General features: G+C 48.8%; 3 protein-coding genes across 4 annotated transcripts in view; 1 reads left to right on the top strand and 2 right to left on the bottom strand.

Moving 5' to 3' along the window:
• LOC8051147 (protein kinase C and casein kinase substrate in neurons protein 1) overlaps positions 1-4,321 on the bottom strand; it is a 93,096-nt gene extending 88,775 nt beyond the window's left edge. For both annotated transcript variants that reach the window (XM_040213288.3, XM_040213290.3), the window contains exon 1: positions 4,190-4,321. The gene's annotated coding sequence lies outside the window, so the exon portion shown is untranslated. The remainder of the gene's footprint in view (positions 1-4,189) is intronic.
• A 162-nt stretch (positions 4,322-4,483) lies between these two features.
• LOC8051145 (FHF complex subunit HOOK interacting protein 2A) lies at positions 4,484-16,312 on the top strand. Its single transcript, XM_002435402.4, has 3 exons — positions 4,484-5,130; positions 10,147-10,878; positions 15,366-16,312. The coding sequence occupies exons 1-3, from the start codon at positions 4,675-4,677 to the stop codon at positions 16,197-16,199; spliced, it is 2,022 nt and encodes a 673-aa protein (XP_002435447.3). The 5' UTR covers positions 4,484-4,674; the 3' UTR covers positions 16,200-16,312.
• A 754-nt stretch (positions 16,313-17,066) lies between these two features.
• The window catches only part of LOC8051155 (DNA-directed RNA polymerase III subunit RPC3), a 30,220-nt gene continuing 28,713 nt past the window's right edge, over positions 17,067-18,573 (bottom strand). The window contains exon 11 of the mRNA XM_029968442.2: positions 17,067-18,334. Within this exon, the coding sequence (XP_029824302.2) occupies positions 18,194-18,334 (141 nt within the window). The 3' untranslated portion in view covers positions 17,067-18,193. The remainder of the gene's footprint in view (positions 18,335-18,573) is intronic.

Raw genomic sequence — 18,573 nt, 5'->3', positions numbered from 1 at the left:
TCTCTCACTTTCTTCCGTTCGCAATGTTTGTTCGACAATTGCACTACTAGAGAAGCGCCAAGCTGTTTCTAAACACTGAAAATAAACGAACGATTTCAAGCTATCGGCGCCGATCAGATCCGTGCACCTTGGTTGTCGACCCAAGCTGTGCACACGCAGAGCGACACTCCCCAACGCAACGGAAAGTAATTTGCGAGTAAAATACGACACACATTTGTTTTTAACTTTGTTTAGAATGGCAATTTTCGCCAGACAATTCTGGCCCGCGTTTCCGAGAGACAGCCGGAGCAAACGTCGTTACACTGCCCATTGAACCGTGCACCCGCCCGCTCGGTGGCAGAATGGGTGCGCCTTCGAAACCTACAAGGCCACGCAGGGCTACACTCACAACGTCACAGTGCAAGACAATGTGGAAAGAAAAAAAAAAAAAAGAAACTGGAAATATGATCAATAATCCGATATTTTACCCAGCAAGGGCAACGACGGTCGATAAAGTAAAATACGCACACCGCCCAGAAATCCGCGGTTTTGTGCAATTCACCTTCTTTTATGCTGTCTCCTTTTTTTTTTTTTTCAGCCAGATTTCCCAAAGGTTATTGGCGATATCCCACACTAACTGTTGACAATTATAAAAATAAAAAATAAAAAAATTAATAAAAAATGGTTTATTTGTTCCCTGCGCTACATCACCGTCTTTATCCGCGTATGACCAGCGTCCCACAAATTCCTCAAAATGACCCCTGGCTGTGCTTGTAATTCACGTTCGACTCGCAAGCCGGCATTCTAGGCTCGAGCGGCATTTTTGTGCACACGGGCTTGCGCAACTTTTCACAGCAATACTGGAGGAAAACATTAATTCCAAGCGCAGGGACAGACACATTATGCTACCCGGAGTATCATGCGAGCCAAATTCCGTATCAGATCGAAAGGCTCGGCGAAAAGACGGTCGCCTAGGGGCAATAAGGCCACTGGAAGGTCGCAGAAGATCGGAGATCACAAGCTGTGCCCGTTCCGACGGTGTCCAGGGCACCGAGTTCCGTGCTGTGCTGACGCCTACCGCACAGATGGACCGATCAAAGCTATAGAGACGTCACATACTTGTGTCGAACACTCGAACCTTCGAATTTTTGACGAACAAATCAAAGGTGGTTCGTGTTATATTTGACACATTATAAAGGCAAATAAATAACTTTGAGCGATTTAGGTAGAGGATGAGCCACGTCGGTCGCCATCAGACATCATTAAAAGGACAAAATGACACGTTGTGTCGTTTTGCCTGTCCTTGTGTTAGTATTTGAATAGCGACTAAGTTTGTTAATGCGCATCAATGCACCCAATAAATATCGAAACCCCCTTCGATACGTGGCGTCGGCTACAATGCGCTAAAAGTTAGGCCTTCCTCCCCCAAAATACCGCATTTAGGTCGAAGCGCGAAAATCGAACACCATAACGTCCGTACATCGCTCAATGATTTTCATTCCCTTTGGTGCAAAGTCGCATATTAGGTGTTAAAAAAAAAAAAAAAAACCAAAAAGATTTTTCTTTTAAACAATAGTTGGGACACGCGTGCCAAAAAATAAATTTTACGCAAAAAAAAAAAAAAAAAAGTAGAGCAATTTTGAAGGCGAGATTTATTTGAAATTTTGCGCGCTAAGTCCATGAATGACCATTTCGGTCATTCGCTCTTTCCACCTCTCCTCCACGCACCCGAAACAAGCGTGTTGAACAAGCCCGAAATGCCGGGAAAGCAAGTGGAAAGGTGACTACGGACTAAATCGCGTCTCGCCGCCGTCAACATTGCTAAAACATTTTTTTTTTTTCGCGTAAAATTAATATTTTGACATGCGCGTCCCAAACAAACTGTCAAATTTTTTTTCTTTTTTTCTTTTTAGGGGCTTTTTAAGAACATACGCAGTGAAACCGGAACCACTGGACTAGCTCGGACGAAAGTGACATAAAAGATTCGGGAAGTCACGAGATTTGCTTCGCTCCCTATTCGCTTGCTCTCGATCACTACATTTTCGGTGTTTGGTGGTCATAAAATTTATCATCTATTAAGACATGCATCGGACAATATACTACTTCTTACATACTCCGTGTACTGTGAGGTCATCGCACGCGAAGAGGGAACGAGATGGGGATAAAGGATCAACCAACACGTTGCTTTCCTTTATCCCGGTAACTATACCCGCACCACTCTAATTTGTCAAGAGATGGCAGCACTGATGAGCAATCATCGTGCCGCAAATTTGTTGTGCGACATTGAGTCCTTTGGTAGTATTTCGGCAAGCATAAAGATCTTGCAAAGGCGTACTAACTGGAAGACCTCGTCAATACGTCATAAAACATTTTCGGCTTGATCTCACGACAGTGACGTAGCCAGGCAAAGGGGTAAACTTTATGGATAAAATTTACGCTTACAAGTACCGCCAACCATTTTTGTGGAAACGCGCAACATACGTGCCACGAGCAGTTGCTCCGCCGCCACTCGCTCAGCTCATTTCCAGGGGCTCCGAGGGGGGAGGCGGTATGTTATAAAATATATCCCCCCCCCCCCCCCCCCCAAAAAAAAAAAAAAGAGAAAAAAAAACCTGTTGATTTACGAATAGCTTCCCATAGACATCTAATCTGCAAATATTTGATATCATATCCAACCGGTGTATGGGGCTCAACATATCGACATACAATCCGCACACTTCGAGGAAATTCCATTCCCATCCGTCGATTGCATTGCTCGCGGGTACGCAAGGCCTTTCTACCTGTACTGCACTCTCCGACCAAGTTACGTTGAAACCGGGTGTACTATAACCATTCCGAAGTCGCCTGTACCTCGGTATTAGATAGCTCTGCTACTGCTGGGACGAACTCTCCTCATGACATGTTTTCGGTGTGGCATCGTTCCTTTGCAACTGCACCGAATGGCACGAAACAACGTGTGTGCGACGGTGATTCGAATCGAACAGTGCTGCGCTGCGTGATTCACAGCTTTCACCATTGCTAGGCAAACTCGCAAGAAAAAGGCACTGTTTGCAGCGTTGAAGCTAAGGATGACGCTGTGCTATTCGAATTAAAGCAGCATTTGCACATCGACCGATGCAAGCTCGCGGCCAGTTCATTTTTTGTCGTTTCTGAAGAGGAACTCTAGCGGCAAATAGATCCATTCGGGTCGAAAACTTTCCCCCTCCGAGCTGACCGTTTTATCCGCGACAATCCGCTACCACGCACGCAACAGAGATTAAACGAGGTCGTCCTCATCGCCAGAAAAAAAGACTCCGACATCGCCGACGCCGTCAGCGGGACCGCGGTGTTAAAAAGATCAAGACGCCATGCCCCCAGCAGAGCGAGCGACGACGGGCCGTACGGAAATCATCTTCCGAGATGAAAAAAGGAAGAAAAAAAGAAAAGGTTTCCGACTGGGAGAAAACAAAAACAAGAGCGACGTGCCCAAGGCGTCGTCGTCGTCGCCGTCGTCAACAAAGTGGCTCGGTCGGCGACGACGACGCACGCCCAACCGAAGGTGCGAAAGCGAGATCATGGGCGGTTCCGGGTCGAGCAGGTAATCAACCATTTGTTGGGGAGTGTTCAAATCGTCTCGACCTTGAACCCTCCAACGACGGAATTCACTCCTCCCAGTGCCGCTGCTGCTTGCGTTTGGAAGAAAAATAGGGGCGCCCCGAAGAACGCCGTAGAAAGCGGTCGCGAGATAGAGGTTTCCGCTTGACCGAGCCTCCCCTTCTGAACGCAGCAAAGCGGCCGCCGCACCGAACGTCACTGCTCGCTTCCCCCTAATGAGCCGCGTTCGAAAGGCGGAAAAAAGTGCCCGTGGCGAAGAATGCGGCAAAAGCAGTGGGACAACCGGCGGACGGCTATCCACGCCCCTCTTCGGCGAGGCGCCTCGAGCGGACTCGGGCTCACCGAACACCCCGACTGACCCGGAGGCCCGTCGAGGTCCCGGGGGACCCTCGGACACGGTCCGGACGATTCGGCGGCCGTGTCGGGCCGAGTTATGCCATGCAAACGAGTGACTTCCGCCGACGGCGCTCGGTGGCTCGGTTGCACTCGGCTCGGCCTAGCAGGAATGCCCTCCTTGAAGCTTCACCCCCTCCCTCCCAAACAAACGTCCGATTCGGAAGGCTATAGCTCTGGCGCTCCACGCCCGTCGCCATCTTGATAAAGAGGCGGTACTCACCGTGCCGTGTCCCCGTCGACGGATCAAGACGAGAAATCCTTTGCGGGGAAGTCGTGCACCTCACACAAAATCGACGACGACGGCGACACACAACAAGCAATATGGGAAGGCGAAAGCCATTAATGAGGTGCCAGGGCAGCCCCGCGGCGAATGTCCAAGTATGCGCCCCTCAAAAATAATTTTACGCAAAGCGTCCATTATTTGATAAACATACATATATTATTTTGCGTCTTCATAAAATGTTTCAATAGGAATTTCTTGGGTTATAAAATTGTGTTGCGGAAACGCGATCCCGCAGCCCGGGCGGCCACATCCGGTAAACATGGTGGTTTCGAACTGTCCAGCGTCGACGATTTCGGCACCTGCCGCGTCTCTCATCTACGTGCGCGCTCGTACGGGTGCCGCGCGGACGGCGTAGAAGGGGGGACCCCGGGCCCGAGCCATGCGTCTAAGAGGACCCTCCGCTCGCTGAGCGCCGCCGAGCGATGCTGTCTCGGCTGGCGACGGCGTTGTCCAACGCCGTGGACGCCCTGGCGCCTCCGCTGCCTCTCAGCGAGGAGTTTGTGTGGCACTGGCAGTGCGTGATGCGTTTCTACACGGACCGTCACTCGTCCAGCCAGAAGCCCATCGAGCTAACGGGCCTGCCCGGCCGACTGGAGGAGATGTCCAAGCTGCTCGAGCAGGAGGAGGCCGAGCTGGGATCGGACTCCCTGGGACCGTGCCTTGAGCAGTTGCTGCAGCGTCGGATGCTCGACCAGATGAGTGCGCTGGCCCGGGCCGACGCTCCGCCAGGCATCAAGCGCTGCGTGCTGCAGTTCGTGAGCCGTCTGCTCGCGAGCAGCGGCCAGGCGCTGCTGCCGCAGATGGCTGTCTCGACGGCCGTGCACAAGCTGGTCGGCCTGTGCGGAGAAGTGCTGGCGGCTCCTACCGAGCGAGACGAGGTGCGTGCCGTCCGCTATTTTAGCGCCACGTGAGGTCGAGTGACTCTTGATCGACCGTGCTTCTAATCGAAACGAGCTGCCAACGTGCTGGACGTTCAGCTGTCAATTAGGTGTTAGCTGCGTCTGCTTCAGTGAGCGCAGGACATATTCGATTTGGCCACACCTCGCCTCCTTTGCAGGTGCATGCTCGAGGGACACTACCTCGGTGTATAGCCTGCACGGAACACGTGACACAAATACTTTCGGCGTCGTCGCACACGCGGATCAAACGAACCAATAGTTTGCTGCAGGTTAAGAAAAGCGAGACAAGCTCCTCCAATCCCCTGTATTTTGTTTTTAGCAGAGCAAACGTTGGAGAGGGGGAAACTACCAATCATGATGAGTAGAGAGCTTTGTGGGGGGTGCTTCCCTACCTGCAGCAGACTATGCGGAGTGCAAGTCGTCTGCTTCTTGCGCAGGAGGTGTGGTGACGTAAGAACAATGCCGAGCTCCGATTGGCTTTGATTGAAAGGGTAGCGGGTAGACCTCAATGCTAGATGCCTTGAGGTCTACCCACTATTTTTCTCAATCAGCCAATACATGCCTTGCACCTGACGTCGTCCCGTCAGCTCTCGGGCAACCACAAGAGAAGAGGGGAAGAAGGAACTCTCCTCTCACCGGAACTCTCCTTCGTGTGTTCCAGTCTTGCCTAGAAGTCGCTATTCTCCCTCTAGAAGAGTATAGAAGATTAACCCGTCACTCAAAATTTGTACAAAAGCAGCTTTCCCCACTCTCTCTTCAGTTGTGGTGCGAAATGGATGATGTGATATCAGTGCAAGGGATGTATAAGGGCTTGGCATTCTGACATCATCACAATCTCTATGCAGAAAGCAGATGAATTTGCACTCTGCATAGTTTCGAAAAATATTCTAAAATCATTTTGAAGTCATTGTGGGAAGTTTGCTCCTGTTCATAAACAAGGATAAAAAAATACCAATAGATGTTTCACCACCTATATGGGTGGCGCTTTCAGTATAGGGAGTATTCACTGGCAGTCATAGCTGTGTGCGCTACTGTTGAGCTTGTGCTGAGGGCAAGCTCCCGCAGTTCTTCTGCGACATTCATTCTGCACCTTCAAGATCGCTGGTCTTAGCAGCCTAATAATGCAAGCTCGTTCTGAGCATGCGCTCTAAATATCGCCCTCAAATATGGCATCCAGTGAATACACTAACCAGTGTATAAAATGTATGCAGGCAACATCTTGGGCGTAAACCAGAGACGCCACCCGTAGAGGTGGCGGAATGTCTATGAGTGCTTTCTTATCCTTGTTACAAAAAGTTAAAGCGTTTCGTGAGCCTAAGCTGGCTCCATTCTCTTTCCCGACAAATTCGACGGCCGGAAGAGCGGTGGGCAAAGCACCTTCCCTCGAATACTGTTTGGTGCGTGTTGTGGTGTAGTCTACTGCAGATGAATTATAGGGTTTGCCAGGTTGTGGCATACACGGTTAACATAAGCAAACAGAGGACAATTGGGACTCCCTCCCGCGTGGCTCTGGCCCAAAGTCTCAACCCTGTCTCCCAGTGGGTCCGGTGCTGGGGTAACGCCGACAAGGTTTGACCAGAGGAAAATTGGCGACTCCCTCGCCGGGGGGAAGAGGCAGGGGGGTGATGTTTTTAGACTTTTTGCCCGATCCCCCAAGGGTCATCCTGGTGATATCCCACACTGCCTGGTGATAGTTAGGGGGAGAAACATTGGTCTTAAAAGGGCAGGTTGGAATCACATTTTTGTCTTTTTAGACTTAGGCTAGGTGGCGCAAGCTACCGCCCGTTACAAAGGGTATAGCCATTAACATCCTTCCATCCATCATTGCTAGTCCTTCCCTCATAATTTTTTTTTTTTTTTGCAACCAGAAGGCTGTAATGGAACCTGCTGTACTCTGTGTTTCTTTTGCACCCCATCCGTCATGCTCGTGCAAACTGCGTTCTGCAATCTGCAATGAAGTTTGTTTGCGCTCAGTATGCGCACTGGACTCCCACAGCACGCCTAGGAGTGAAGATACACAAAATTTTTTATCATTATTACCAGTAACATGAACTGACAATGGTAATTTTCTGTCTAGAGGCTGCATACATTTTCATGCCAAAAGCGACATCAAGCTGAGAATTTATTGCAGCTGGAGAAAAGTTATCTGAAAGCAAATGCAAATCGTCACTCCTGCGTACGGCCCAAGGAGTGGACCATTATTTATGGTGCAAGACATTTGTGCAAACCCTGTTCTGGCGCTGCCCGTGTGAGGCACCAGTAGAAGCGCCAGGAGGCAGAAATGGACAGGAGTGCGATAGCACCAGCACAACCTCTCTCGCAGGCTGGAAGAGCGAAACACTCCGAAGGCCAGTAGCCAGTGCAGGTTCGGATCTCAGTCACAATCATCTACGCGCGCTTTCAGTTTGATTAGTGCCGTTCATTCGCGAGGTCTTATCAAAGCTCCTTGAAAGGCTTTCCACTTGCGCTCTCTTATCCTATCCCGCGCCCTCTCTCTCCTTTAGGCAACCTCCCCTCAGGGGTTTGATGACGCCTCCGAGATAGCAAGGCACTAGAATTTGTATGTTACCTTCTGGGGGACCGCGTGGGACAATGGATGGGACGCAAGTGCTGTGTCACCGTCCGACTGTGATTTGTGCTTGGTCGACGAGGACACGACTCCCAGCCGAACGCCGACTCAGCACTCGTGTCCAATGTATATCCCACACTGGCCTCGCCTAGGTGATGTAGCAAATCCAGTACTACAGTTTTTCTATCTAAGGCGTGTTGGCTTAATCCCTTCCTTCGTAACCCTCTCAGCCTGAGAGAGGGGGGAATTGAGTGGATTTTCTTCCTCGGAAAATTGAGCACGGACTTCCTGCGAGACATCTCTGGCTGTGCTTTAAATTGTTTCCTTTCCTTCCGTGTTCAACAATAGAAGAGCAAACAAGCCCCTTTCTCGATACATAACCCGCTCTCCAACTGTGGGTTGGCCTTTGGTTGCTTCTTGGAAAGCGTCCACATAAATCTTGGAACTACGGACGTTTGGTGGCTAGGTTTCCCGTGTGCGTATAGCGGAGAGCTGCATTCAGTGACAGTCTGCCACATTAGCAAGTTACCTTGCCAGGTGGGCAGAGCAGACAAACCAATCTGCCGGCACAAATCTTCAGAGGTAGGCGAGTACACTTTGCGATTATATATGAAAAAGGGTTTATGGCTGCTCATACTTAGAAACATACATTTAAACAGAATGAATAAAAGAAAAACAAAATTTGTCTATCACCATTCTTTTTAACTCTCACTGTGGTTATGCTGAAGGAAACTGCAATTCAAAGAGGGGCAAATGAAGTTATCTTGCAATGTAATGGAGCAAGGTTGGATGCGAGTTCTCCACTGTATTGCCAAGGTATGCGGCTGCAGTATGTGTTGTCACTTGGCGCAGAGCTTAAATCGATGGAACCCCCCAGCCCGTATCAGGGCCCTCCTCGACGTTTAATACAGGATCGGTGCTGTCGCAACAAAAACAACTATTTTATAGATAATAGGGTGCTGGAGAAGGGGGACAAGACGCCATCTTGAATTGTGTCCAACGATGCAAACTATTGGGCAATTTGCACATTTTTTCAGTTCTGCAGGTCCTCAGATCTTACGTCTGATGCCCTGCAGGCAGGCTTTCTCAGTAGAGTGTACACATGAGCTTGTACCTGAAAAGCAGATAGTGCAAAAATAGTGAGTACAAAAGTGGAGCGTCTTTTCCTACTTTTCTTCTTGCATTCTGCCTAAGCTTGAATTCACATGAATTAGTCAAAACTTTTTCCACTTTTGCCTATGCAAACTACTCGCCTTCAAGCCATAAATGGCATAGTTCATAGCAATCTATTTCACATAGAAAAAAACTGTTTGTAAGAAGTTGATGCTGAGAATGTATTGCCTATGTGAGTCCCGGTGATCAGTCAACTGTGAATTGTGATTCCTGCAAAATTTTACCAACAGCAATATATTTCGTCAAATATGCAACGTTATCAGCCTGTGACAGTACCATTATTTAAAACAGTATTTTTGGATTTGACAAAAGAACGAGATTTTGTGCAGCTTTTCTCTTTCTCATCGAGTGCAGTGACGAACGACCGAGAAGATCCAGAGGACAGGCAGGCCTTGGTGAAAAGTATACAAATTTTGCGATACTTCAGAAAGTATACTTTAAACTCACTATTAATAGCATATAAAAAATGAACTTTGAGTATGTACAACTTAGGGGTGAGACACACAACGAAACAGTGGGTATGTCAGAAAGTCCTAAGTTGCTCGTACATGAATTGCGAGCTGGGAAACTCGGACCATATAATATAAAGTGTGGTCGGATTTTTCATCAACATGTAACATAAGCATGCTGCTTCCGTCAGATACTGCCGCTTCAAAAGCGGCACCAAGTTGGTTGTGCACTAAAACGAAAGTGCACTGAAAAATGTACTTCGAGTGTGTACAACTTAGGGGCGAAATATACTTCCAACATACTTTTTACATAGTGTGCTTTTTTGTTTCATGAAAGTGTAGAAATCATATACTTTTAGCCGATTGCTCGTTTCCAAGGGACTCGGAAAAGGCCGATGTTACGAAGGACAACAGGATGGTCCGACAAGGACACCGAGAACCATACCTCGGCAAAACTCGCTCACAAGTGCACCCCCTTGCCTCACACACTCTCAGATGTGACGTGAGGGTGAGCCAGTTCTTGAGTCTCGTGTTTGAGGTTGGGTGAGGGGCGCTAGCTCGGCGAGTGAGCATATTTGTTGAGTTTGGCAAGTTTGAGTTTGTGAGAGGGATTAAAGGCGGAGCTATTTCTGAGGTTGTTTCTAGTCATGAAATTGAGGGAACTTTTTGTTTCTTTTATTTCAAACTAATAATAAGCATGCGAAGCAAGAAAAAAAAAAAAAAAAGCCAACCCCTGTTGGAAATTGGAGGCTGCCGAAAGCCCCCAAAGCGCCGTCGAACGCTCCCGCCCCCAATCTACCGCAGGTGCACTTCCTCAACGTGGTGTGCCAGAAGATCCGCACGGACCCCGGCCTGCTCAACTGCTTCCTCTCGTCCCCCGGAGACCCCCAGGGGGGGGCCGAGGGCCCCTCCTCCCTGCTGAAGGCCCTGCTGACGCTCATGGAGTGCGCCGACTCGGACGTGTCCACCCTGGCCGCGGAGTGCCTCATCCTGTGCATGGCCAACGTGGCCGACGACGTGGCACGCTACGTCGTCGGCCGCTCGGACGTGTGCACGTGCGTCGTGCGCCACCTGATGCGCCTTTACACGGCCGTCCCGCGCAGCCTCCACGCCGCGGACATTGACGAAGCCGTAGCCTTCTGGAGCTCGGACGCTGCGGGAGACGCGGAGGCGCAGCCGGTCTTGGCGCCGGGGAAGCGTCGTCTGCTCTGCTTCTTCAAGTGGCTCGGGTTCGTCGACACGCTGGTGGAGCTGTCCCACGCCATCATCGGGGCCCGGCTGGGGCAGACCTTTGCGGAGGACTTCCTCTGCGGGGTGCTCCGGAGGGACTTTGCGGACGCGCAGACGGAGGAGGCCTTCCTCTTCGAAATCACTCTAGTCACGACGTGCCTGCGCAACGTCACCTCGGCGCCCCTGGTTGCAGCCTTCGGCGCCTTCCTGCTGGGTGACGCGGAGAGGCCGTCCCTCAAAGACGCGCTCATTGAGCGCGGTCGCGACCCGGAGGCGTCGCCGCAGCTGTTGCTGGCAACCCTGCAGGTATCTGCCAAGGGCCTATCTTTTTGACTAGGTCAAATTTTAGAAGCATTCCCGAGCAAACTCTGTGATGCGACTGAATCGAGTCATATTGTAGCATCTTTTGGAGCAGCCAAGTCAATTAAGGAGCAGCAAAAAGTACAGAAGCTCACACTTTATTTTTATTCATGCCACTGTGAATGATTTTTATGTTGGCCAATACAACTAACAAATGTTCATGCTTTGCCTTTACACTCTTGTGCAATGGCAGGTTCGACTTCCTTAAACACAGAACTAGCTGTTTAGTAGCACATAGATTCATTACGCATGGCAACAAAATGCTGATCGATGAAGGACATTCTGGGCTGCTGTGGATGGTCATTTTAGGTACAAAATGAAATGTAAACCAAATAGTATATTCCACTAAAATAACGTTAAAATGATCTTGAGCACACAAATCAATCTCTCATTTAAGTTCTGATTGTTGTAATAAAACAGAAATTCTTAATTCAGATTAAAAAAAAATTACTTGTTATTAAATTGTAAAAATTAATGATATTTTGTATGTAGAACCTCAGTAACAGAGATTGGCATGTGAGCGATAAGTATGAGTATGCCTTCCTAAAACAATCCAGCCAAATTTGTTCAGGTTATTATTCCCAAGCTTCCTTCTACAGCTTCACCTAATTTAGTCTTAATTTATTCCATCGAGGGTACTTCAAACAAATAAAACATGTATAAAGGTAATAACCACAGAACGGAGTTTAAATAAAAATAAACCTATAGAGCAGTTCATACAAAAAATTTTCTTGCGAGTACTCTCGCTAAATCACAAATTTGAAAAATATATTGTAGAATACCGCAGTCTGTCATAAATAATAGCTACAGTATATTTCAAGAATTTTTTACTACAACTAAGACAAAGTTTTTTTTTTTTTTTAATAAACCCGACGCTTGCGGATATAATGTCCTGCTCTTGGGGGAGTGCTTTCCCTTCAGCTCTCGGATGCCCTGTGGCGAAGCAAAATAAGCAAAATTGCGATGCTTGCATTGCGGTTACCCTTCACTACAGTACACAAGAGCGTGGTGAGAAGCGAACTCAACAAAGCTAACTTGCACGCCTGAGCAGATTAGGAACTTAAGAGATATTGCGAAAATTCCGAGTGCTCCAAGTGTTTGATGCTGATAAAGAGGGCAAATAGGAAAGTATATATGTTTTTTGGGGCTAGAATCGATAGTTCTGAAAATTTGCACAAGACTACCATAACAACCCGGATCTGTAGCAGTGCCGCAACCATCATATTTTCAGTAACTAATAAAGTGAAATCGAGCTTTGGCACAACGCTGGGGCAAATTCCTCACATTTGGGCTAAATGTAGTAGGACGTGGCAGGGTAAGCCGTTTGGCGCTAATGGCGCAGCAATCGCATCACTGCAAACTCTATGCACTACCGCACCCGTGGCTCGGTTTGTTGCCAACGATGCAGTCGGAATGCATCTGTTACATATCTACTTCAATCTCGCACGCAGAGGGTAATGTGCCGAACGAGCTTGATATGGTATATCAACTTCTAAATGGCAAATAGTCATAGAACGTCTTATTATTTTTCTGTTCATATTACATTGATATTGATATAGTGAGACAAAAACGTGTGAATTGCAGTAATGCTACAGGTCATTGGTTGGTTGTAGAATGCCCGTCCACATGGAAGTAGGCAGTTAGATCAGCAAGTTATGTGAATGTTTTGCAGTGTGATCGCTTGACACAAAGGGTTAAGCTGCCACAATCCAGTCTAGTCCAAGAGCCCCTAGGGCGGATGCATGCCCATTTTCTAGACCTTGCTGACCCAAAAACTGAAGGGGGAAAGACTGTCGATTTTCTAGGTGAGCTGGTGCACTTCCTCTATGGCAAGTAAGCTGGAAACTAGGAGCCTTATGTCACTTTTGAGCTCATTACCCTCAAAGCTAGTATGCAAAAGAAATTCTCAACAGTGATGGAAGTGTTGCACCATTTGCAGCATCAACGAACGTCTGTTACGTCTTGTGCCAAAGCGAAATTTTTGCTAAGGATTGCGCCACACCCAGGCAGAGGTGGGCTTTCCTGCAAAAATTATAAATATTTTATTGTTGGTCAATTTTGGTGTTTCGAGAAGTATAAAAAAATGAAAGGCAGTACAAATATGCATTTCACGGCGTCTTTTATCCACGGTATAGTTTGTTTTATCTTAGGTCAGAGCACAGTTAAAGATTCAAACACATGAATAGTCACAAACACGCAAGCTAAAAGTGCAAGTCTAGGTGCATTTTCAGCGCTTGATTAGTTTAGCTAATGAAAGAACACATACAGGTAGATGACGAATGCCATGATGTCACACTTTCGACGCTGGTTGATCGACCTTGTTGACTCATACCGTCGCCTGCGCTTTGACTTGAGACGATGAAACAAAGTGTAGAAAATGCTCTTCAACTGCACTGGCCCTGTCATTGTACGAATGTCCAGACGATGTCGACGATGTCAGGAGCAGTGATGGAAGTGGCATTTGAACTTTTGTAGCAGGTTCTGTAGCAGGCAAAAAAGTATTGGTTTAGAGCAGCCGCTGCTACTTTTGGAGCAAATGCCAACACCTCTTAACACATCACTTGAAAATGAAAAAGTGATTGCATCTCTAAATCAGTTCATCTATGATAATGATTGAGGTTCCTCTTTGATACCGGAGCGTATTAATGCGAAAGCATTAGCTATCCCATGGAGCGCAGCCGGTGGCATCTGTAATTCCAAAAAAAGACGAAAGAAATGCCCATTCTCCCATTTGCTTAGCACAATGGCTCCTAGATGGCTATTGGCGGCCGCTTCACGAGAGTGCGCGCTCAGCCGCAACCTCGGCAGTAGTGAAACATGGCCGTTCACGCCAGTACGCCGCAGACGAACTAAGGGAGCGGAAGAACGACATTCATGCCTTCGCATTCACAATTCGTATGAAGTGCTTAGGTGTCCTCGGAATTTTTCTTTTTAATTAATACCTTTTGTAACATGATAGATAGAGTGCAAAAAAAACCTATAACCTTTTCCTTAGAAATAAGGCTCTGGTCAGAGTAGGTCCCATTTACAATTGGTATTAAAAATGGTTGAAAAATGAATTATAGCGCAACATTTCAGTTGGGGATAAAGCCACTTTCCCTTCCCCATTTTACACTCAGTAGTTATTTAGCCTAGAGATACAATTTCTGTAAAATTCCAGCAAGAATCAGCATATCCGCTGACATGTCTTTCAATAGAAACGCTTCCCCCAAGTTCTACGAATCTACCAAACTCGACTCTAATATCATTAACTGCAAAAACAATTACCCACAAATATTATGAAAGCCTACACTTGTGTTTTAAAAGTGACACTGCTCTTTAGTTGCATCGGAAGCAGGGTTAGGTCCAAATTCGCTGCTGTTTCGATCGACAGCCGCACCGTTACTACCATATTGAGGTATTTAGCGCACAAGGTAGAAAGAAGGACAAGATACCTCATCCTAAATACCTCATTATGTTAGACTACCAACTAGCCCAAATGTCAACTTTACTGCAGTTACTACCATATTTATTCAAATGTAGTATAGTGGTTTTTTTTTTCCTCTCTCTTTCTTAGCCTAGTTTTTTTTTTTTTTTTTTTTTTAAATTAGAGGTCAATTTACAATTAAGACAAAGAAGGTTGACCTGTAATAATCCTGAGTATAATTTGCGTACCTTTTGCGCTAGCCCAGGCGCTCCCCCAGGTCAGCTGCTGCTCCTAGCGCTCCGGTGCAGAATGGTCAAGCTCGACGCACGCATGCTCGTGAGAGGTGGTGAAGGTTGACGGGAGCGGCACAAGTGCCATAGTACTCTGCGGTCACGGCACAAAGACACGTGGCAGACACAATAATCCCGTGATCCCATCGGGAGTACAAGACCCTGGTTTTCTTTTATCACAGTAGCTGCCATCCTAATATTTTGCCAAGTTAATTTTAGTTCTTGACATTGTCTGGAAACTTAGACGATGTTGACGATCAATTGGCCAGTGCATAAGCCGACCAGAGCAGATGACGAGCAATCTCTACACTTCGCCTTCCCGTTAAATCGATGCTACAGCCGACGCTACGAGCGAGTGGGACCAATCGGACAGCATCAAAATGCGATCTCATGGCATTCGTCATCACCCTGTACGTGTTCTTTCATTGGCTAAACCAATCAAGTGCGGCGAATGTCTCGTGACTTGCGCATTTAGTATGCGTGTTCGTGGGTTTTTTTCCCCTCCAGGAGTTTGAAGAGCTGCTCCAGCTTTATGAATGCGCTCGACTGTCCAGGAACGTCTTGGACGGTCGAGTGCTGGGATACCTCGTTGGACACAGCTACCAGGCGTCCCAGTACAATAATTGTTGCATTGTATGTTTATACAGCCACAAGTTAGTCGGCCCCAATGGGCTGGCTAGCTTCCTGTACAAGGAGTTTCCTGGGTTTGACCGCACAGTTCGTTGTCATTCACCCAGGTGTTCGAAGAGCTGCTCCAGCGACCGTCCAGGGACATCCTGGACAGCCTTGTGCTGGGACACCTGGTGGGGCGCGGCTACCACGGCGCTGCCGGCGAGGTGCCAGAGTTGAGCGACGACGACGGTGGCGGCGGCGACCCGAACGATTTCGACGTGTCCCCGGGCTCGTCCCCCGTGAGCCGCACCTTCGCACCGGCCCGCATCCACCGCATCCTCAACTGCTTCCTCCTGCTCCTCCCCGACGAGATCAAGTCCTGCGAGGACACTGGCTACGACGCCTACATCGCGGACGCCCACCGCCAGTACCAGGAGGCACTGGCAGTCAGCGAAGCCTGGGACTGGCCCAGCGAGCCACTGTGCGAAGAGCACACGAGCGCCGAAGATGACCAGAGCTCGGACTCACAGCCCGAGGCCGACCACAGGGGCTTCCAGGAGGGGCCCTTCCTGGCATTCGTCCTGGACACCATCGAGAAGATGCACCGACAGCCGTACGACGTCAACCTTCTGGTCACCTCGCTGGTGTCGCGACTGGCGCTGTTCGCGCACCCCAACCTCCACGAGTACCTGCTGAACCCGCTGCTTCCGCTGGCACCCGGGGCACGCTCGCTGTTCACCTCACTGCTTAAGGTCGTGGAGGAGATCCAGGTGGCCGTGAGAGGCACGGACAGTCTGCGGCGGAAGCTGGTGCTCACGCGGAGCGCGCTGCTGGGCGATGGTGGCGACGACGCGGCACTCGGCGAAGAGTCATCGGTCCTGGAGGCCCTTATTGTCATCGAAGAGTTCTGCAAGGAACTGGCTGCCGTGGCCTTCGTCAAGTACCACGCCGCGTCCTGAGGGAAGACGTCGTGCCTTTCTGGTCCCCCTCCCCGGAGGGAAACATTTGGTGTGTCCGTCTTTGAGAGACGCATATTTTATTACGGACTGAATAAAGAATCGGTCTCGTGCCGGTCAAAGTGCCTCATGTAGCAGGTGCCAGCTTTGCACCGTGTGTGGAGGTCCAATTGTGGCCGCGGTTTTGACAACACGGCCTCAACTCGGAAAGGCGGCTTCTTTGAGGTCTCCGGCCAGGGATTTTCTCTGCGATGAATTGGGTGAGTTTTCGCGATGGAGGGAACCAGTGAGGTCCAAAGAGGGGAAGGGCCGGTGTTATGTGACAAGAGGAGTTTGCAGAAGCACCTTGGCTGCCATCTCTTGGATTGAAATATGCATGTTTTTACAGGAAGAAATGTTAAGAATGCAGGCAAGGTGGTGCAAGTATTAGGGTGATCCAGTGACTATGTGCCATAAAAAAGGACAAGTATTCTGTTGGTGCTTTTCTTTCCTGCGCCATGGCCTTAGTTCTTGCATGTTATGGTCACTGGCAGGAAGAGAACGGCAGGGACGAGTCTCAGTTGTCCCGCCTCCAGCGCAAGCTTCCTGCCTTCGTTGACACTTTGGCATCTCGTGAACTTTGAGTGCGCATGCAAAGCCAAAGCACGGCAAAAGACGCGAGTGCACATTGGAGGCCCGAGAGAGATGACCCGTCGTTCCCGTCCCATCAGTGACTAAACATTTACCGCTTGAATAGAAGAAAAAAAATTCAGGCCCAGAGACAGGTAGACATGACGGCCAACATCCTCTATTCAAAGGATCTCTGCTACACTTGGAACTGGCCATCGCTGCTGGCACAGAACATCAAAAATATTACGACATAATCGCTGCTTAGAAATTGTGAAATATTTTAATTCCAAGACTGCTTAATTTCTTTCAATGTTTCACTGGCAACCGGTGCCCTTAGCAACCCTGGCGCGCCACTGTGGCATCCGTCGGAAAAGCGCATCAAGGATGCGGAAGAACTGTGCCACAATCGACGAAACAATGAGCGTGACTATAACGTTTGGGCAGGTAACCCATCTGCTTTTATTCTTGAAAATCGCGTTGTCTTTTATAGTAGGTGACAGGTTAAGAACCTAGCAGGAGCTCTGCCTTCAGCCGCACATGCGACAAAGTTTTGTCGAAGGTGCCCAAGCTCATGCGTCCAACGTCCGGCTGAGCTCGTGCCCGAGGTGGAGTATGTACTGTGTTTTTAACTTGTCGCCGACTGTAACTAATTTGTTGTATGAAAGTTTAAGACAGCAGGAGGTCAGTTTGCCCAAGAGGCACCTGGTGTCTGTACTGCCGCTAGCCTGGGGCCATTGACGCGCATCCTGCAGCAGTGATGCACGACCGCACGCCGGTATGTTGCTCAACCAGATCGAAACGGGCAGGGGCAGAAATTGAACTTGGCACGAGTTTTCATTCTACGTGCTGCGATGCGCCAATGCACTTGGCCACTTGGCAATTCGGGTGAGTTGCGTACGAAGACGGGTTATCCCAGTTTTCGCACTGATAATGGTAGCTGCTGCTTGGACAACTTAGAAAACAAGCGAATAAAGAAAGCTCTCTCTTCGCATTTAAAATAACACGACAGTCATAGAATGGTCCATGTATTTGGTGTCAACTATTTCGTGCCACGTAGTCAATGATAGCATAGCTTTCACGGTGCCGCAGCCCCGTGCTGCTGCGAGAGAGCACGTGTCTTCCTCTCGCCTCTCGTTTGCACGTAGGGTATTCACAAGTGCAGGAAATGCCCAACGAAGCCAGGCATTCGTGCAAGTATACCTTTGACAGCACTGGAGCACCGTGGAAGCCATGCTAGCCTCAACAACGTAGCGCGAAATATTTGATGCCGAGTATGATTGGCCGATGCGGGCGTGAGTGGATGAGGAACCTAGTGGAGCATTTTTTCTGAGCTCTTCCCGGCAAACTACGACACGGAGTCGGAAGACGACACCAGGCCATCCCTGACTTCATTTTAGGAGCGAGCTGACGTAGAGCTGCAGCAGGAGCATGGTTTCGTCGAGCTGCACTTCGCTTAGCTCCATCTTGGAGCTCACGTGCTTGACGTAGGCCAGCTGCTTCCGCTCGGGGGGTGTGATCATCTCCTTCACCTGCGCAGGGAGGGGCCATGGTCAGTGCACTGCCAGGGCCCATCAGTGGACTTCTGAGCAAACCAGAGTGTTGAAGTTTCCTTCTAAACGAAAACAAGAAATGTATGGTCGTATTGCGAGCAAATCAGAACGCGGAAGAAAAACCAAATACAGCTTTTCTCATTTGCTAAAAAAAATGAAGCTGCTTTAGTTCTAGTGTAGCAGGGTTTGCATGAATGAGAAGTTCGCAATCCAACAAT

Source organism: Ixodes scapularis, unplaced genomic scaffold, assembly GCF_016920785.2.
Source record: "Ixodes scapularis isolate PalLabHiFi unplaced genomic scaffold, ASM1692078v2 ptg002182l_1__unscaffolded, whole genome shotgun sequence".
In the NCBI taxonomy this organism is placed as follows: Eukaryota; Metazoa; Arthropoda; class Arachnida; order Ixodida; family Ixodidae; genus Ixodes; species Ixodes scapularis.
This window is presented reverse-complemented; position numbering and strand designations above follow the sequence as displayed.

What these genes read in the sequence shown, in the direction of transcription:
- LOC8051145 (XM_002435402.4), top strand. Translation starts at nt 4,675, where the DNA reads ATGCTGTCTCGGCTGGCGACGGCGTTGTCCAACGCCGTGGACGCCCTG. An exon ending in CTCCTACCGAGCGAGACGAG is followed by an intron (nt 5,131 to 10,146) that starts GTGCGTGCCGTC and finishes AATCTACCGCAG; the next exon opens with GTGCACTTCCTCAACGTGGT. An exon ending in TGTTGCTGGCAACCCTGCAG is followed by an intron (nt 10,879 to 15,365) that starts GTATCTGCCAAG and finishes TCATTCACCCAG; the next exon opens with GTGTTCGAAGAGCTGCTCCA.